The sequence below is a fragment of the Miniopterus natalensis genome, chromosome 12, assembly GCF_054644295.1.
Source record: "Miniopterus natalensis isolate mMinNat1 chromosome 12, mMinNat1.hap1, whole genome shotgun sequence".
Lineage (NCBI taxonomy): Eukaryota > Metazoa > Chordata > Mammalia > Chiroptera > Miniopteridae > Miniopterus > Miniopterus natalensis.
Genome location: NC_142092.1, coordinates 65,918,425 through 65,939,877, shown reverse-complemented (window position 1 = coordinate 65,939,877; position 21,453 = coordinate 65,918,425). Strand labels below are relative to the sequence as shown.

At 36.5% G+C, this 21,453-nt stretch overlaps 1 protein-coding gene across 4 annotated transcripts in view; it reads left to right on the top strand.

Moving 5' to 3' along the window:
* STRBP (spermatid perinuclear RNA binding protein) overlaps positions 1–21,453 on the top strand; it is a 53,757-nt gene that overhangs the window by 6,436 nt on the left and 25,868 nt on the right. For all 4 annotated transcript variants that reach the window (XR_015715422.1, XM_016210952.2, XM_087822899.1 and 1 more), the window contains exons 3-9: positions 1,882–2,047; positions 5,788–5,932; positions 12,693–12,784; positions 13,305–13,400; positions 14,286–14,397; positions 15,053–15,150; positions 15,368–15,479. Coding sequence is in view for 3 of the 4 variants with exons in the window: in XM_016210952.2 (XP_016066438.1) it covers positions 1,882–2,047; positions 5,788–5,932; positions 12,693–12,784; positions 13,305–13,400; positions 14,286–14,397; positions 15,053–15,150; positions 15,368–15,479 (821 nt within the window). In the remaining variant the exon portion in view is untranslated. The remainder of the gene's footprint in view (positions 1–1,881; positions 2,048–5,787; positions 5,933–12,692; positions 12,785–13,304; positions 13,401–14,285; positions 14,398–15,052; positions 15,151–15,367; positions 15,480–21,453) is intronic.

Genomic DNA, 21,453 nt, shown 5'->3' with positions numbered 1-21,453 from the left:
TGCAGGCAGTGAAAGTGGAAGAAAAAGTAAATCTCAACAAAGATCTAGGTATGAGAAAGTATAGCAGTTATTGAAGGATTAATAATTATTTATCACACTAGTAATATATGGCAGGCTCATTACTTACATTATGTTAAGTGATATTCTCAGTACCATTCTGAGAGGAAGGTATTATTTCTTTTTTGCAAATAAGAAAGTAGGCTCAAAAAGTCAAATAATTTGTAGTTTGCCCAATGTTACACAGTAAGTAGCAGAGCCAGGATTCGAACCAGGAAGTCATACTGTCTTTTAAATTACCTCTCAATATGCTAAATGCTGTTCGGTGGGACACCAGGACAGTAACAGGTAGATTGCCATCTGTGCAGTGCTTTTGGAAGATTATTCTGGTTGCAGGATACTGTATACAGTAGATTGGAGACAGCAGAGGTTAGTCGATCAGGCCAATGAAAGGAGGTTATTGAGGTAGTATAGTGGAGAGGTAATAAGGGCCTGAAAAGAAACTAGTTTGAAGGCAATAGTTTGAGGGTGATTATGGAGGGGAGTTCACAAAATATTATTCGATTTGGGAGAATGAATATGAGAGGACAGGCAGACAAGAAAAAAAAATCAAAGATGACTGACTCTTCTTTTTGTTTGTTTGTTTAAATGCCCACTCAAGGATATGTTATTTGTTTTTTTTAATTGATTTTAGAGAGAGAGAGAGAGAGAGAACATTGATCGGTTGCCTCCCTTATTCACCCTGACCAGGGGTTGGAACCCGCAACCTAGGTATGTGTCCTGACTGGGGATTGAACCTGCAACCTTTTGGTGTGCAGGACAACGCTCCAACCAAGCCGTCATCCAGGGCTCAACTCTGTTCTTAATGTTAAATAATTCCCTACACATGGGTTGCGTGCTTTAACATACTTTTAATTTTTTCCTATCCTTTGCCACCCTTAAAGTTTTTTATTGATTTATTATTTATGAATCTGTAAGGTGTGCCAGGTACTGATCCCAGTCACTGGATTATTTATAATTTACCATCTTGTTTCCATTTTCACAATTTGTTTCTCTCCTTTCTCCTTTCTCCTTTCTCTAGTTTATTCACCACTCTGCTGATTCTTTGCCTCCAGCTAGAATGACCTTTTTTCTGTCTAACCAAATCAAGACTGGGCTGAAGTCAGACTTTGAGGTTGCTTTGTTGACCTTTCTAATTTTGACCTCTAATTCTCTTCTGTACTTGGGATACAGTCATAATAATGAAAAGAACCCGAGTGTTGTGGTCATACCAACTTGAGTTTGAATCCAGGCTTTGCCATTTTACTCTCACTGGGAACTTGAACAATTAATTATCTTTTCTGAGATTCTCATTTTTTGTCTTTCAAGTGCAGGCATGAGTTTTAAATGAGAATTGTGGCATGCAGTTTATTCTCAGATTTTACTTTCTCTTCCCCCTTTAAGCAGGTTACTGCTTTTGTACTTACACAGTGGAAGCCTCAGGAGGAGCAGGAGTGATTGGATCTCCTTTAGTATGTTTTCCATACTCAAACATTTGCGTACTTATTGAATGACTGCTTAGCTTATATTTTCACATGTGATTAAGGAAAATGAACCACTAGGAAACTTAAAATCAAGGATAGTTGTTAACATTATTTTTTGCATCACTCATGACTCGTTCTTTGAGTATTTGTTCCTTTAGCTACTGCTGGGTTAGAAATTCGTACCCTGCAAATTATCTTTGATCTGTTCTTTCCTCAGCTCTTTACTTTTATCACATTGTTCTGCTTACCCCATAAACTTTTGTGGATTTCTAGAATCATATAACTAATGGAAGCCAAGTAATGATTAAGTTTTAGTCAAGAAATAGATTGTAAAAGTAATCATTCAGACTTTTATTTTTAGGGATCAAGGTGGTCGGACATTGTGTGGTGTAATGAGAATTGGCCTGGTTGCAAAAGGCTTGCTGATTAAAGATGATATGGATTTGGAGCTGGTTTTAATGTGCAAAGACAAACCCACAGAGACCCTGTTAAATACAGTCAAAGATAATCTTCCTATTCAGATTCAGGTGAGTACAGTTTAATTGCACCTCTAGGAGAATTTGTAAAAAGGTGACAAAGTAGGTAGTGACTTTAAATTCAGTAACAAGACATTGGTAATAGTAAAGGGTACAGACAAAAGGAATGCTGCTCCTCTGGATCAGTGACTCATCCATCACATTTAAAGCAAATTTCTGGTGATTAGTACTCTGGATACGTTTACCAATGGCTATTAAGGTACAGTCTTAAATTTTTCAGGTGTGTCTTGCTGACAGTCTCCCTGTTTTCCAAACTAGGTCTCTCCACGTTGTAAAACTCTTGGAAGGGTTGGTATAATGCAGAAAAGAATTGAAAGATCAAAAAGAGCATAGACAACTGGAGATTTGCGTAGATGATAACTTTTAATATCAGACCCTCAGTTAATTTAACAGTCACTCATTCATTCTGTTAATGCAAAGTCACTGTTAATTCCTTGTTTCCCATCCTTTTTCACATGGTGAGGCATTTAGAAAATTTTAATGTTAGAGTGATTCCTGGAAGATGCTGCTGAAGGCTGAAAGCTCAGGGCTGAAGGCAACCCTGGGACCACTCTGCTAGCCTACTCCCAGGACCAGTTGCATCACTAATTGGGAAGCTGTGATCATCTTTCTGTTTCAGATGTGTTATGCTGGTATCATTAGATTGTAGCTTTTTGATGATTTCATAGCAGTCTTTATACTCATGTCACATAAATAGGTACCAGTTCACAGGCCCACACCTTTGAATTGTTGAATGTTCTCTTTGTTGATTTTTTTCTGTTTTTCTTCTAAAAATGTTTCTCTCTCTCTTTTTTTTAAATAGGAATTTTACACTTGTTTTTAATTAGCTTTGTTAGTGGATCATTTTCTTTCATTTTTCACCAACTGGTCGTCAAAGCCATCTTTCTGGTTTTTTAATCCAGCATTCTTGACAATCAAATTGTGTTACTTGTTGACACATCCCCCTATATTAATTTTTGGAGTATCTATTTTGTTTTATCATTCTGTCTTAGATCTTAACTTACAGTTTTTTAAGTGACTGGACAAACATTTGGATTTTCCATTTTTTATTCGGATGAAATATTTCTGGTCTTTCTTAGGGTTAAATTTATTTCTTTAAACATTTTTTTAAAGCCCTTTGTGAGCATTTGGAGAGGGGAAGTGTTAAGCAGCATGGAGTACAATAAAGTTTTAAGAAGCGGAAAGCTCAGTAATGGGTTTCTGGCTATTTGTTATTAGACTGTTAATAAAATTCCTTGTTTCCATTATTTTTATTGCTTTAAAATTTAATCTGTATTTCTACTTTTAGTATAGTGAACATTGTACTCTTAAATCTATAATAAAGTAATAGACAAATGGTTGGCTATATGTATTAGAGGCTTTTTCAACCATCTCACCCCCATTTCTGTTTTCTTTAGTGAGTCCTGTTTCTTAGGAGAGTAGTCATATTACTCATGTGTTAGGGCGGAAAAAGGATTGAGAACCAGTGCTGTAATAAATCAGAGTTCTTATTCTGAAAGTCTATCACATTTCTCCGGTATTGAAGATATACCAAGCTTCAGTCTGCATTAATAGAGCTTTCTCTGTGCAGACCACAACTGTGTGAACTCGGCATTTTTTTTCCTCTCCTGAGTGAGGGTCTTTCTTTCTGGGCATCATAGTTTTAAAATGCTCTTGTTGAGCTAGCAAGTATTCAAGGGCGGGACGCAGGAGAGAGTGCAGACTATATAAACTAGTTCAAATTTAAAGGGACTGGGGCTTTTTAGGCAAGAGAAGACTAAACAAGACATAAATAGCTTTAGGTCTTTGAAGGGCTTCTTGAAGAAGATAAAAGAGGCCTGAACTCTTAAGACCAATAATGGAAGTGATGCAAAATGTTTCAGTTTAATACAGCCAATGAAATTATCCAACAGTGACAGCAGGTGCCCTGTGTGATGGTTAGATCATTGCTATAGGTACGTGGGTGAAATGAGGACGTAATTGTATATCCATCTCATTGGATTGTATACATGTACACACACACGCCCAAATATATACATATAAGCGCACACATTATTTCTAATATTCCAGAAAATTATTTTACAGGTGATTCTGCTTTTACTTCCTGCTTCCCCCTTGTTTTCTTGGTGTCTGTGTGGAAAACCAGTCTCTGATATGATCTGCTTTTCTTACAAGTTTAAAAATCTTTATTCTTTTTCTTTTTGAGCTCTTACTATAGCACAACTTTCAGTTCCTTAATTAATTGAGGTTGTACCAGACTTTTTCTGTACATATTTTTTTCTAGGGTGATTTTATTTTATTTATTTAAAAAAATATATATCCTTATTGATTTCAGAGAGAGGAAGGGAGAGGGAGAGAGAGAGAGAGAAACATCAATGATGAGAGAATCGTCATTGAAAGGCTGCCTCCTGCTCACTGCCAGCTGGGGACCGAGCCCACAACCGGGCATGTGCCCTGACCGGGAATTGAACCACAATCTCCTGGCCCCTGGGTCGATGCTCAGCTGCTGAGCCACGCCCGGCTGGGCTCTAGGGTAATTTTAGAATTTCTTGAGCAAGGAGGGAGAAGTCACTTACAACTTGTCTGGTCCAAAACGAACCCGTATGTCTCTTACTTTGGGTGTATCTTACGGAGATCTGCATGCGTGACTGAGAAATAGCATTTGACTCATTCTCTGGTGGACATCTTTAGTGCTCTTATAGTGGCAAAATGAATGTGAGCAGTTTTCTCTGTATTCTAGTTCTGGTTTTTCCAGTTACTCTGTGGCCTTTTCCTTCCTGGGTTTCCTCTATTCAAAATTGGATAATGAATTTCTATTTCCTGTCTTTTTTTGAAATGTTTAATGGTAAAATGCTATTTTTATGTAAATGGCTCTGAGTTCTTTTAATGTACATTGATGAGCAAAGACCCAGTAGTGTTTCCATTCAGCTATTTATGTCAGGTAATAGATACTAAATTTCACCTCCAAGAAAGGCCCTATGTAATTTCTTAAACTATATATAATGTATAATGATATATTAAATTCAACTTATGTGATTCTAATTGGTGATTATTTTGTGGAAGGCTCTTAAATTGCATATAGTTGTATGTTGAATGGAGCGATGTACATTTGTTTCCCTGTGGTTGTCAGATGACTTGTCCCATAATGATGGGTCTCACTGGAGTGATCTCTGAGACCTGTTGTTAGAGAAGGGAAGTTACTTGTTTATACTAATTTTTCTGCTTGTGAGTGTGCAGAGATTCTTTTTTATTCATCCTTACTTGATTCTCTTTAGAAATCTATATAATCTTATATAAAAACCTACATAATCTCAAATTTGTAAGTCCTTGGTAAGTAGGAGTTCCTTTTTAGGCTGTCCTATCAAAAAAGGTATTGGTTTAGAGAGCATTCCCAGCAATTTATTTTTCTACAGTAGTTCTCTGTAATAATTTAAAGAACAGTAATTTACTCTTTATTACATAATGATGCTGTCAGTATTTTACTTTCAAATATTATAAAGAATGAGTTTAAATACTGTTTATAATTGTATAGAGTTGACATTGTGGTTGCTTTTTGAGGGATGGAGAAAGGATTTGCTGATAAGTTGGGAGGAGAGAGAAATGTTATCCCTAAACTAAAGAACAACTTTATTTACTCTCTTGGCACAGTATTACTAGTAGTTAATAACACTTGAAAATTAAGGGGCAGTTATTCATTTTTTAAAATTTTAAATGAATTAATTGGATGTTTTTGACATCTTGGTGACTTTCAGAAACTCACAGAAGAGAAATATGAAGTGGAACAATGTGTAGATGAGGCATCTATTATAATTCGGAATACAAAAGAGCCCACACTAACTTTGAAGGTGATACTTACTTCCCCTCTAATTAGGGATGAATTGGAGAAGAAGGATGCAGGTACATACACATATATATATTTGTTTTGTTTTGTTTGTGAAGGACCTCTCTTGAATGCTGTGTTAACTATGCTTTATAGATTTGAGACGTGACTGTTTTCATTTGTTTTATGCTAATCATAGTATTTTAAATAGTTTTGTTTCTACATAAGTCACTATATTTTGCAAAAGTGTATGTATTTGAAATATAAAATATGTTAATTCAGACCTGTGCTTATCATGTTGGTCACAACTCTGATTTTTGTACTGTTGGGTGTTCTGTTTTATTTCGTCTGGTACCGCACTGTTACTCCTGTCACTCAACCTGTTCTACATAGCTTGGCTATTAGGTCTGACATGATTAAATGTGGACCAAACAGTATTTTCAAATTTATTTAGTTAGTGTTCAAATTACTCATTTGTACATTGCTCTTGACTTCTCATAACTATATATAGCCTTATAAGATTTATGTTTTACCTAATTGCCCATGTGTAAATATGTTTTATAATGTAAGAGATGTAAATTAGGAGATTGAATTTTTAAAATAAATAATCTTTAGTAAGATTGTTTTCTAGGAGGTTTGTGATCCTGTTAACATTTTGAATATGATGTCTGTGTGAATCATGCCTTAAACTAACTTTCTTCTGAAGTTAAAAAGAATGGCAATGTCATCCCTGTAAAAGTAGAGTGAGAAACCTGTTCAGTTTTGAGAAGTAATGATGGAGCTGAGCTTCTTTTTCTGATGTTCTTATCCTGTCAAGTTAGCTTGTTTCTGCCTCTCAGTTCTGTCCCTAGAAACTTGCCCTGTGATATTTCTCCTATGTCAGACCTTTGACTGAGCGGCCTCTCTCTGTTACAACAATTTAGAGGCAGTGCAGCCTGTCTGGGCCAGTGGAGACTCCTTATTGCTACTTTCCACCACTAGACATTTAACAAGTCCATTGCTTACTCCCCTACCTGAAATGCCAGTGCAGTAAGAAATATTGGTCAGTTTCTTAATTTATTTCAAGTTGACAATAAATGTAGAAAAAGACATTTACCACTGATGTTAGAACTTTGAGTTTTGGAAGACATGTGATAGACTCCTTTTAAAAAGCTTTTGGGGTAACTAAAATCAGCTATACCAAACCTAACAATATAAACTAGATACATTTATGAGTTATAGTTTAAAATTAAAGTGCATCCAATCTATAATTGGGTTTATGCATGTACTGTTTTTTGCTGTATATAGTATCTCTAACACCTCTGAAGAACCAATCTTAAATGGCTTAATTTCTTTAACAGCTTTTCAGTTCACCATTAACTGTAGAACTATAAAATGATTTCTGAAGTACCAAGATAATTCTGTTAATTCTGGTAAGCTGTGTTCTACTTGACCCCCTAGTGTAAAACTAACCATTTCTAAGTAGAGTTATAATTATAGGTATTATTAAAATTATTTGAGTATAGCGAGATGAGAAAAAGACCCAAGATGCCAAAGACTATATTAATTGTATGTTTGCTTGTAGCTGTAGGCATCCCTTTCATTACTTCTTTGAAAGTATTAAGAGGACCTCAGACTTCTTTTTTCCCATGGTTTTGTGTACTTACACGGGATTTTGTCATAGTTTTCAGTGATATCCTTAAGCTTAGCCTGTTGTTTTTATTCCTTTAATTTCTGTTAAGAGAAACTGAAAACAGATTCTTAGTGTGTTGCATCCTTACTAGAAGACTAGTTATAGGGTGGACTTGTGGTGAATAGGAGAGTCACTGTTCAAGATGTTTGGGTTACTAAAGGATCCTGAGACCTTTTAAGGGCTAGATCTCGTCAGCTGGTGTTAGCAGTATTGTGTGGGATCAGGTAAGGTGAAAGAGTCAGCTTGGCTCTAACATTCATACATGTAACTTCTTCCTCTTTTGAATGGCAGACAGATTTGCTTTGCTGTTGTCCTCAACCTCCCAGCCCTTTTCACTCACTTGTTATCTCTTCTAATTTGCTCATTTTGTCTAACCTGGGCTTTGTCAAAGACAGTGTTTTTTTTTCCCATATGTGCTAGAAGTTTTGTGTATTCCTGGGCAAATTTGAGGATTCAGCATAACTGAGTATTTGAGATCTGGGCTGCACAATTCTGTAGGACTTGATTCCTCACACTAGCCAGATCCTCCGCCCTGATGCAGCTCCTCCCAGCTGCAGGGGGTAAAAAGCACAAGATCATTAGGGTTCCAGGAATTCCTAAGACAGAGATATGCCTTTAAAAAAAATCTCCACTCGTTTTCTTTCTCAAAGTTAGAAAAATACAGCGTAATTTCTTTTCAAAGAGTATTTTTCTGTAGAATCTCAACTTCTCCCCTCCCCACAAAACAAACAGATTATTCACGATATATATACATCTCACATCTTTCTCTTCTCTTTACCTGGTACATATTTGGATAAAATCTTAAAAAGGGGGAAAAAGTGTGGATGAGAGCAGAGAGAACTGGAGGGCTGGGAGAGGTGAGGGCATCACACTTAGTCTCCTCAGGGCCATCTCTGCAGAAGTGGACCTATCTCCCCATTCCAGGTCACTGTTTCCATTTCCAATGGCCAGAGTATGTAGTGAATCTCTTTGGTGGTGTTTAGTATTTAATTGAGGGCAAGTATCTTTTTCTCTACCCCTATCCTTTTGCCCTAGCACCTGGAATGGTAGGTAATTTTTAAAAAATCTGTTAGATGAATTTTTGTAGCCAGCATATTGTTTGATTAAATAGGACTGTCTAGTATGTAAGAAGCATTAACAATGGACATGTGAGAATTCAAGCTCTCTTAGGGTACAAAATAACTTACTGTCTTATAAGCAGTGTTTCATATATGACTTATTTTATCCCTCACAACAGCCCTCTGAAATAAATAATTGCCATTTCATAAATGAGGAAAGTATCACACTGTGCCCAGCTCCTATAAGTCCAGTGTGCTGTCCACGCTCCGGTTACTGTTGAGAATGAGTGTAGGAGCGTCTTAGCTGATTTGCTTATACTGAGCATCACACATTATCAGCTTCTTTTGGTGCTTGCGATTTTAAACCAGAAGTGTGTTTGCTGTGAGGGTTATAGATAAATCAGCTATTTATTCTCTTTACAATGCAGTTTGAAACCAGGTGGACAGGGAAACTACAGAGAGTCATGTTGCTTAGGTTAAGACAAACCTCTGTCCTCTGTATTGGGGAGATCTTCAGGGGCTCACAGAGAGGCTGCCCAAGAGTCCCTATTCACATATTGGTGCGAGTACGAACTTCCAACACTCTTGACAGAAGTTCACTGGCACGAGTCCTGCTAGGTGAAGGCATTTGATTCTCACAATCCAGAAATCACAACCAGGATTATAGGGATGCTGCAGGCTTTCCTTTCCCGCCTTCCCCAGTGCAGACCTTGAGCCATTATCTTTCCAGTGGCCGACTGTACTGAGGCCTTGAAAAAAAGTCACGCCAAGTGATGTCTCTACTGGAAATTAGGAAGACATCTGACCTACCTTAGTGCTACATTTACCTGTGCACATTATGGTGGCCTGGTGTTTTGCATGGACACTGGTTTGAAGCATAATGTCTGCTCTCCGCAAAGCCTCAAGGAATTGAGAGAAGGGGCTGCTAGCATGTCTTCAGGCTAACTAGAAAATCCTGTCAGCATATACTCAGTAGCTCAGCTTTATCCATATTGTCAAGGAGGCCTTCATGATAACCCAGCTCAATTATTTTACTTTTGAAAAGCCCAGGTTCCAGACATACAACTCCTGTTTAACAAGTCATGTTCTGGCTTTTCTCTGCCCTGTGTCCAGGCTAGTGTTTTTGTTAATGGGAAGAGAGTTAGCTTGCATGTAATGAATTGAGAGAAACTGACCAACATTTCCTGTAGTACGGTGTGTTTCTGGTCACTGATCTAACCTCTAACCAAATAAAGTTAGGCATACTAGACTTCTTTTCCAGTGCTTCCATTGTTCAGAATGCTTTATGTACCTTCATGCCCTGAAGCCAGGTTACTGAGCAATGAATTTTTAAAAGCTGTTTTCCTTTGCTTTTGACATTTTTGTCACTTCCCAAGCCTGTCCCCGTACTGTTGGGTGTTTTTTTAAGCCCCATACTATTTTTTAATCTGTTTTACTGGTCACTGTAGGAAAAAACGAAGTGTCTCATCATTCCATTGTTTCTAATTTAAAGATTCCAAGATGCCTTTTATCAGAAAAGCTTTGCTTCCCCACAAAATTGAAACACTTCCATTGAAGTTTCATACAAAAATGTTAAACTTGAAGTTCTGCTATGAGAAGTAGCAGTGTTTTTCCAGTAGCATTTCTGTGATTGCCACTTAATATTAAATAATTCATTTTTCTTAATGAAAATATGTAAAACTGTATATTATTACTATATAAAGGAAGTAATAGGGAAGCAGGGTTTACAGGTAGTACTGTAGTACCGTATGAATTCACATGGTTTTAAAATAAGAAACTTTGAGGAAGATAAAATAAGACATTGTTGCATTTCCTCTACTGTGTCCCACCTCATGAATATTGAAACATTTTGGATCTTTTGACATTTTGACTATCAGAGCAGGAAGAAACATAGCCATTCTGATGGTGATGTGAACGGGAATCCTGTGCAAGTCTTCTGTTCACTGCCTGCCCCTCCATCTTGTCTTAGTGGAAGCTACTGCCTCCAAATGTTGACTGTCTGTAGCAAGCTGCTGCCTCTATTGTTTTTTTAATAAGAGTTTGTGGTTATAATCTGATTTGGGGGATGAAAGAATTCATCTTAATATTTTTGCCATTGTCCCCCTTTAAAAATACCTGTGTTGCAGTGAGCATGAGATGTTATTTACAAGTTTTTACCATTGGACAAAAGTACCAGAAAGTTCAAAAAGAGTTTTGGTTTGCCTTGTTTTTTCCTATCCACGCCTCGTCTGCCTCCCTCCTCTCTTCCATTGCTCCCCCCCCCCCAAATCTTTTCCAACACTCCTACTTGATAAGATGATAGAATAAAACTAAGCTTGCCTTATTCTTAACTTAAAGATTGAGATTTTAAAAAATAAGTACAGCCCATACCTTTTTGGGGGGGATTACATTACTTAGCAGTCAGTCAACCTTTGTCATGTCTAACTTTTAAGAGATTCTAATTCATTTATTGTAGTTTGCTTGATCTTGTATGTGAGCTTTACCCAGATGTTTGCATTGACTACAGTTAAACATTTCAACATAACATTAAAATGAGTTAGTTGTATGTTTTCTGTCATAATAAAGACAAAATTGAGCAAGTCCAGGAACTAGATTCCCTGTGAAGTGAAAACCCATAATATATTTGTTTATGATTATAAATGACTCCACATTAACCCTTCTTTTTGATGCTGCCCATTTTTTGAGTAAAAGGGGTAATGAGATGAGGCCCTGTGTTGTGAATTTGTTGGCAGAGGTTAATGTGAAACAATGCAAATATCTGGTGTAGAGCTCACTGGGTCAGAAAATAAGTGTGTAGCACTTCAGCCTTCAGAGTGTTGCAGCCTGTGGAGAACCCCGGTTCTTCCTCTGATAGATTTATTTTCTATTGGGCTTATGCCTTCAGTTTTAGTTAATGGCAAGCTACCAATTTGAATATATAGTAAATTTGTCATGATGGATCTTGTAAATGAGGAAAGCAAAAATTATCAGTTATCTGTCTCTTATTTAAAAAATTTACATTGTATCAATTGGCCCACACAGCATACTACCAAGTCTGATTATCATGATTATGCTAGGAAAACGTATTGGTGGACTTTCCTACCTCTAAGGGTTCTTAAAAGAGAATGTGAATCTGACTTAATTGGATTAGACAAAATTTCTCCCCAAGAAACATTTGTATATGTTGTTTGTGTTTAAATAATGTACCAAGTCCCCAAAAAGTTGAAAAACCTACTTTTTGTAGTAGGTTAGAGGGAATGTATTTGGCTCTCTAAACTTGGATTTAGTATCATGTGATATTTTCTCTAATATGGATATTTTTCATTAATCACATGTTTGAATTCTTAATTTTGCTGCTTTGGTCCATCTAATCCAACTTTAAAATGTTAAGGCAAGTCAAATAGCTGTAATTAGATAGTATTCTTTGCTGTCTTTAAAAAATATATATATATAATACAAAACTTGAAATACATTTCAATATATTTCACTTTTGTAGTTTTGATAATTTTGAGTTAGAAAAGAAATAATGAGGGAACTCCAAGGTGACACTTGAACAGTTCTCATCGATGGGGTAAAGTTTCTATTAATGGTTATCTTGTTGGATGAGTTTATTTAGTTGTAAAAAAATAAAATTGCCACATGCAGTGCATTCTTAGTATATCTCAAATTGATTACATAAAAGAGCCCCAGTTTTCCTTAAGAATTGATTAGTGATTAAAATTCCTTCTATAAAGAATAGTTGTTATTGCTGTTGGTCCCAGATTTGCACTGTTTGCACCCTGCCAAAGGAAAAAGTGCTATGTACCTATTTTGTGCCCTTTGATGTTATACATGCTTAATAAGATCCCAGACTGTATGTAGCAGTGATCATTGATTTGTTTACTGAATGAATGAATGCCTTTGTGCTCCTGTTGTACTTGTGCACAGAATGGCTCTGATGACTTTTTACTTAAGTAATCATAGTGCATGTAACTTTTTTAAAAAGCAACAACCAAATCATGAAATCTTCTGGGAGTCTTATTAGTTCACTCAAATGCTGCTCTTTTAAAAATTTTTATTGTTTGGTAATTTGACAGGAACTCCTTGGTCAAATTGTATGTGTCTTTCTCTATCCCATTTTCCCATTAGAAAAGGTTGCGATGAAAGATCCTCCGGACTTATTGGACAGGCAGAAATGCCTGAACGCCTTGGCGTCTCTTCGACATGCCAAATGGTTTCAGGTTGGCTCTTTGTTATTATCTTACTGTTAGTATAGCCTTGTATAGGCTTCATTTGGAATACTTGCCACTTAATGGTTTCTGTGTAAAGTATAAAATGGGGGTACTCTACCTCATAGGGTCATTGTAAGAGTAAATAAGTTAACTTAGGTAAAGTGTCTAGCATAGCTTCTATTATAGTTGATGTTTAATGATAATATAGTCCTTTTCAGCTTAGTACTCTGAATTTCAAATGATGCCTTAGAAAATACAAACATGGGTGAGAAAATTAAAATTTAAGATAGTGGTCCAGAGTGGGGTTGCTGTGAGGCTATAAAAGCAATTTTAATAAGATGCTTCCTTTAAAATGTGCCTTTCTGAATTATAATTTTACTATTTTAATACCTTGATTTTTTAAATATGTTTGACAAATGATGAATGAATGACTAATTAGTATTCACTTTAAAGAGCCTATCCATGATCAGTGTGTTTAAATGAAGAATGGATTTCAGCAGGGATATTGGAATCATTTTATTTGTTTTAGGCAAGGGCAAATGGATTAAAATCATGTGTCATTGTCCTTCGCATTCTGCGTGATTTGTGCAACAGAGTTCCCACATGGGCACCATTAAAAGGATGGGTAAGTACTTAAGTACAGTTAAAAGCAAACTCTGAAGCTATAGTCAGAGGAAATCCTGCAGAAATTACCTTATTACTTTGAAATAGCTATATTCTGAGTTAGCTAAGGTATTGCATTGCCTATTTTTATTCTGGAAAAAATTTATGCATCTTTTCATATGAATACTTTTTTATGCATATAACTTGTCTCTAACCTTATCATAATTCATGTTACAGAAATAAATTTAGTAATTAAAGTCAGATAAACAGCACACTTAACCTGATTATGGACATAGTGTATGTTGCAGAACTTACTTAATTTGGAAATTATTATGCTTGACCTACTCAAGACCACAATTAAGAACATTATAAAACAAAGCTATAAAGGGTCATTTTAAATTAGCGGTTATTGCTTTCATATAGTATCATCAATTATAATTTATTAAATATGGAGTTTTGGTTCTTTGTTTATTCTAATTGTAGGCCCTGGGGCAGGCTGTCTGAAATGAAGTCTTATTGTTGTTTGAGTGCTTCCTAGGTTATGTGGGAGATAGGTGGGTTGGGCTTGAATATCGATTAGTGATTAGCTATTACTACCTTATACGAAGGCTTATTATATTTTTGTTAAATCAGTTAGATGTGTACAATTTCCTGAGTGATCTTTTCACTGAAAATAAAGTTTTTGTAACAAAATGTCATCTGAATACATTATCTTAGAATGGTTGATTTAAGAACACTAGCTGGAGTAAAAGTTGATAATCAAAGGGGAAAAGTTAATTGGGCTGCGAATGATAAATTGACTTTCATCTTTTTGGCCTTCATTGTAGACAGAAATGTCAGCTCACATTTAACTGGAATCCTTTTAACACTTGATGCATGTACTAATTTGTAATTTAATATCTTCTAGCCACTAGAGCTTATATGTGAAAAGTCTATAGGTACTTGTAATAGACCTTTGGGCGCTGGGGAGGCCTTGAGACGAGTAATGGAGTGTTTGGCATCTGGAATACTACTTCCTGGTAAGGGTTTCAAACTCCCAAGGCAGAAGAATCAGAAAAATCTCATTTTGGTTTACTTTCCTAAATATTTGTTAAATTTGTCCTCTGCACAGGAAAGTGATGTGTAGGAGTTGTTTTACTTGGAATTTTAGCAACTAGGATATGTGTGTATTGGAAAATACTATAAAACTATCTTTCAATAAATGTAATTTATATTTTATATATACTAACATAAACGGTACTAATAAGATATTGTGTCTGCTATGAATTTGCTTTACCTAGAGCTCTGAACTTGAAAATGCAGATGTTTGGTTAAGATGTATGAAGTTCACTCTGTTTGCACTCTGGTGTTTAATTTGAAAAAATTAAATTTGGTCTTATTTTTCACATGTAATCCCTTTAAAGGTTTGGGATGATTTATCATGCTGTGTCTAAATTCTCAGAGTAAGACCCAATTTTGACCTTAGATATATAAGTGACTTCCAGTAAGGCGAGGACATTTAGGTGCTAACATACTGAAAACGAGAGTATCCTTTTTACTCCATTTAATTAAACAGATGTCATTTCTCAGTTTTTCCCCTCAGTTCTTCCTTCCTTTTCTCTCTTTGTGTTAGTTTATTGAATTCTAAACTCCGTTCTAAACAGTACTTGTGGCTTTCTTTTGCCTTTGCCAAAGGGGGTCCTGGTCTTCATGATCCTTGTGAGCGAGACCCAACAGATGCTCTGAGCTATTTGACCATCCAGCAAAAAGAAGATATTACCCACAGTGCCCAGGTAGAAGATGGGGCATGTCACTGTGTTCTATTAGAGGGATATCATCACGTTATTTTTTGAATTGTTCTATTTAAACACACTTTTTTTTGCCTGTTGTTAAAGGGACTTTTTCCATCATAACATTAGCATTTAATGAATAGTCTTTTTAGCTAAGATGTTTTAAGGGCTTTATAAATGGCTGTTGAAGTTTGAATGAATATAATCTTTTGTTCTTCAGCATGCACTAAGACTGTCAGCCTTTGGCCAGATTTATAAAGTGCTGGAGATGGACCCCCTTCCATCTAGTAAGCCTTTCCAGAAATACTCTTGGTCAGTTACTGATAAAGAAGGTGAGTGTGAACATTTTTATTGGTGTTAGACATGGGCAGTGGTAGAGATGGTCATGGGATGCATCTCTTGTTAGAGTTGAGGGAACTTAATTGTTAATTCGCTGTTAACTGGATTTACAGTGGTGATCATTTCACAATATAGACAAATACCGAAACATTGTGTTGTACACCTGAACCTAATATAATGTCTGTCAGTTATACCCTAATTTAAAAAAATTGTTAATCTAAGCCATGTATAAGGACGTTTATTGCTTTTTTACCTGACTTTCTGCTTTTCTGTCTCATCAATGACATCAGCTTGCTATTATTAGTGATGAACTCAGTTGATTATATTGGCCAGATTCTGTTACTGCATAGATGAAGGGACCATACTTTCTGAACCCCTGGTCTAACAGAAGAGATAAGCCATAAACTAGGCGATGTATCACTGTGCTTGGAAGTGTTTCGTAACCAAGAAAGAGAAGACAAAATATAAAGGAAAAGTATATTGGAAAATTCAGGAGTACCTTCCATTTGTACTAGCCTGTTTGAACTCAGAGTTTCAGCAGAAAGAGCACAGGCTTTGGGGTCAGTATGACCTGGGTTCCAGTCATAAAACATTCTCTCCACCGCCGTTTATCTCCTGTTACACTAAAAGGCGGGCTGTTTAACGCCAGTCATTTTTCACCTGGGACCTGACCTACTTCCACAGTTGATATTATTCTTGTAATTTTTATATGACAAAAATAGTGCACTAGGCCAATATATTTATTTAGACAACAGAGTTCCACTGGGTCTAAAGACTTTTCAGGGAGTTCACAAGATCAAAACTGTTTCATAATAACACTAAGGCTTTTGTTGTTGTTTTGTTTTTGTCTTTTCCACTTTCATGAGTGTAGAGTTTTCCAGAGGCTGCATATGCCATGTGATGGCATCATCAACTTTGATGGCTAATGGAATGTTTTTTGTATATTCTTTCATTAAAATTTTTTTGGTTTAATTTCTGATGTGCTCAGTATTGATAGATATTACCATATAATCACCACTCTGGTTAAGAAACATTGTCAGCTTCTCAGAAGCCATATGTTTATCACTCCACATCACCTCCCTGCTGAGAACTTTTTGATAATCATTTCATTGATTTTCTTTATGGCTTTCCCACCTGCCTATGTTTCCCTAAACAATTTAATTTGATATTGCCTACCAACTTTATAGAAAAGGAATTGTACTGAGTTTAATAATTTGGGACTGACTGCTTTCTGTCCAGCATTGTTTGGGATATATTTATGTTGCTGCATATAGCTACAGTTTGTTCATTTTAATGGCTATATATATGGTATCCATGATGAATATACTACAACTTATCCATTCTACCGTGGAAGGACATTTGGGTTCTCTTCACCTTTTGGCAACCACCACAATGTTGCTATGAGCATTTATACTCCCACCAGCAGTGTGTGAAAGTTCCTGTTGCTCTATATCCTCAGTGACATCTGGTGTTAGAAGACAGTTTTTCTGACAAGAGATACTACTTCTCATTTGACTTCTAGGTCATTACTTTCTTTTAGTTCTTCTAGCCCACTGCCCTCTCCTCAGCTGTCTTTGTTGTTCCCCATCTTCCTGACTTCTGAATATTAAAGTGTCCCAGGGTGCAGACTTCAGATCATTCCTCTTTATACAGACTCTTTAGGAAGTCTCAGTTTCTTGTCTTGAAATACCTTCTGTTTACTGAAGATTGCCAAATTTATATTTCCACTCCAGACTACCAGCCCTTGACCTCAGACCCAGTTATCCAGATGCCTCCTCAGTTCTCCACATGGATGTCTGACAGCCATCTCCAACTTAAGATTTCTAAAATGCAAATTTCTGTTTTTATGCTACCTCTTCTCTGTTCTTTCCATAGTCATCACTGTCCCAGCCATTGGAAACTCTATCCTATGTGCTCAGGCAAAAACCTTCACCTTTGAGGCCTCTCTTTCTTCCCTCCATATCCAAATCATCAATAAACCTGTCAGTTTTACATTCAAAGTATGTCCAGAACTCAGCTATTTCTTTAACGTCTTCCCTGCGGCCATCCTGTCCTAAGCTGCCATCGTCTCTCACCTGGGTTATTATAGTAACTTTTCTGACTGATCTTTCTGCTTCTGACCTTGCCCTGGTTGTCTGTTCTCCACAAGCAGTAGTTCTTTTTTTCCTTAACTTTTTATCTTAAAATGTAGACTCACAGGAAGTTGCCTAGTTAGCACAGAGAGTTCCCATGTACCCTTCAGTGAGTTTCTCTTACTATATTGTTGTACTGTACAATATAAAAATCAAGAACTTGACATTGATACCGTGTATGTATGTTTTATGCCATTTAACTACATGTGCAAGTTTGTGTAACCTTATTTTCCCAATCAAGATGCAGAACTATTCCATCAGCACTCAGATCTTCCACATGCTGCCCCTTTATAGTCACAGCCTCTCTCTCTTCTTAACCATCCCTAAACCCTGGAAACCACTGACTTATCTCCATCTCTGTACTGTCATTTCAAGGAGTTATACAGTATGTGATCTTTTGAGATCTCCTCTCCCATCCCCCAGTGTAATGTCCTTGTGGCCCATCCAAGCCGTTGCATGTTTCAGTAGTTTTATTGCTGAGTAGTATTCCATGGCATGGATGAGCCATTGTAGGGAATTTTGTTTGTTTCCAGTTTGGGCTATCACAAATAAAGCTGGTATGAACAGTCTGCCATAGGTTTTTGTAAGCATTTTACAAAAACATATATTTGTGTGTTAGATTGGCCAGCAGTTTTTCTTTGTTGTAATGTTCTGTCAAGTTTTGCCTCTAAGTTTATGTTGGCTTCATAAAGTGAGTCGGAAAGTGTCTCTTTTTTTTTTTTTTAATTTCAGTGACTTGCTTTTTTTTTTTAATATGTTTTTATTGATTTCAAAGAGAGGAAAGGAGAGAGAGAGAAAGAGAGAGAGAGAGAAACATCAGTGATGAGAGAGGGTCACCGATCAACTGCCTCCTGCATGCCCTCTGCTGGGGATCAAGCCCCCAACCCAGGCATGTGCCCTGATGAGGAATCGAACCTCGATCTCCTGGAACCTAGGCTGATGCTCAACCACTGAGCTATGCCAGCTGGGCTCTGTTCCTTTTTTGTTCCTTGTAGGAATTTGTGTTAAGATTGATGTTATTTCTTCTTTGAATGTTTGCAAGAGTTTATCAGTGAAGCCATTTGAGCACATGGTTTTCTTTGTGGGAAGGTTTTAAATTATGGATCTAATTTACTTAATAGACATAAGACTGTCATCCTCTTGTGAGAATTTTTATTAAATTGTGTTTTTCTAGGAATTTATCCATTTCATCTCAATTTAAACATAGTTTTATAAACTTACCTTCCTTGGGTTTAATTCAGTTATTTTAACTTTTTGAGATAGATGAGTATATTATTGATTTATCTAGCCCCTTGTTTTATTTTATATACTAATAAGACTGTAAGTTTTCCTTTAAGCCCAGATTTATGTGTATTACACTCTTTTCATATTAGTATCTTTATTGTCACTTAGTTAAAATTATCTTTTATTTTCCATTATCAGTTTTTTGACACATGAGCTATTTAGATGTTGTTATTGCTTAATTTCCAGACAGGTGAGGATGTTTTAACTACTGCTTTATTTTTGAATTTCCACTTATTCTATTATAATCTGAGAACATGCTTTGTTTGATTTCTAACCTCTGATATTTTTTGAGACTTGTTTTATGTCCCAGTACTTAGTTTGTGTAAATGATTCTGTCTGAAAATTGTGTACATTTTGTAGTTGGTGGTCTGAATGTTGTTTGTATGTCAGGTTACATTTGTACATTGTGTTGTTCGAATCTTGTATGCCTACCTGTACTGTAGTCTTTGTTGTCTTAATTACTGGGAGAGTGTGTCAGTTTCCCTCCATTGCTGATTGTCTGGTATCTGTTACATTATATTTTTATTTCTATAATTTTTTCTCTTTTATAGTTTCACATTTTCTTCTAGAAATTCTTCTTGTTTTTTTACTTTTTATTATTTTTAGCATTCTAATTATTTTTTAATAAAGTTTGTTTTTGAAAGCTCCATCATCTGGGTCTCTTGTTTCTGTTTCTGTTGTCTGCTCTTTCCCCTGATTTTTGAACATAATATCTTGTCTTCTTATGTACCTTGTTATTACGAATGCTGGAGACATAAAATGAAACAATTGTAGAGAATCTAAAGGCTAGAGTAATAATATCTTCCCCAAGGCAGATGCATACTTGCTTCCTGGAGATGGCTAGTGGAATTGGCAATCCTGGGTCATTTTAATGCACTCAGGGGTGATTTGAAGCTGGGCTTCAGTCCTCATGAGTTCCACAGTGTGGGGGATTAACAGGCCTTCCCTTCTTGGTGGTCCTCACACTTCAGATTTTGCTCCCTAAGACCTGGGTGCCTGTTCAGTTCTTCCTGGCTGTTTTTGGACTTGGAAGATGCCCCTAGAGGAAGTGTGGCCCCCAGTTCAGGGCTTTCTTTGTCTCCCAGTTCTAACTCCATAGTCTTTACTGCCCAGGAACATATTTTATTCTACATTTTGTCCAGCTTTTATAATTAACTCACATCAGGAAGGCTTTTCCAACTTACTTTCTCATACTGGAAGTGGAACTTCGATATTATGTAGAAGTTCCTCTGGTGAATCAGTGGCAGCTTGGGTTGAGAACTACTGCCTCTCTTCCTCTGCTGCCATCCCCTCTGGTCAGGCCACCCCAACCACTCAGGCCTTTCTGTCTATGACCTTTGTACTCAGCTGTTTTCTTTGCCTGGGGCTGGTTCCCTAATAGTGAATAACTCACTATTAAGTCTCCATCAAAAGGTTGCCTTATCAGCTATATCTTTTTGACCTTTCTGAGCAGCACTACAAATAAAACGGCAACACCTCTTCCCCTATAAGCCTCTTCTTTTTCATTGTGTTCAAAACCATAGGACTTGTAATTGTTTCCACTGCCTTGCATAAGCTCTTTGAGACATTGCTTTTTTATCTATGTGCAGCATCTAAAATTATCCTGCACATAGAAAATTCTCAATATTTGTTGCTGATTGAATACATGAATGAAATTATAATGAGGATGATAAAAGTACAGGCTTCCAAGGGTGATGATTAAATAAGTTAAGGTATTAAGAACAGTGCCAGGCATATAAACACTGTCATATTATTTTTAAAAACTGTTGTTTCTCAAATGATCACTTCTTATTTCTAGATATTGTAGAGGTTGAAAATGACTTTCATTTTATAAAACAAGCCCACCCCCACCCCATTACTATTATGATTAGCCCCATAAAATAGCCCAGATTTTACAGCAGTTTTACAGTGGCTGGGATGGGGGGATGAAACTTAATCCATGGAGCTCTCTGTGGCTGGGGGATTTAGAGAAGAAATCTGTGCATTTAAGCATTTGTGATGTCCATACAATCAGGGAGCAGCTTTTAATGTAACTTAATGGGTGGTTGAATGATTGAGTAGACTTTGTTCCCTTTGAACTTTTCTCTCTTAAAGGCAGCATTCCAGGAGACTGGCACGTTCGGTTTTATGTGATGTAGATGAAATACAATGCTAAGCAGATTGTGCAGAGAACATCAAGATTTATTGACCTGAGTGGTAAGCATTGACTCAAGCAAGTGCTGAAGTCAAAGTTTGCCTCAAGGGACAACAAATCTTGATGATCAGAGAATATGTAGTGAATGTCGGTATTCTTACAAGATTTCATTAGATGTATCTGGAAATCTTGTGGCATGAATCTCTTGAGCATAACTTTCCTTTAGGAAAAAACCAACAACCAGTTTTTAAGTTGAAGACACAGGGTTTTTGAAAATACTTGGACAGGCTGATGAGCTTTTCTCTGATTGGTTTTAACTTGGACCGCAAAGCCTTATGCCTGAAAGCATTATGAACTAGCTACTTTAACCTAGAAATTGCATACTGTCAGTTCAGTTAGTTATGGTTCACACCCATT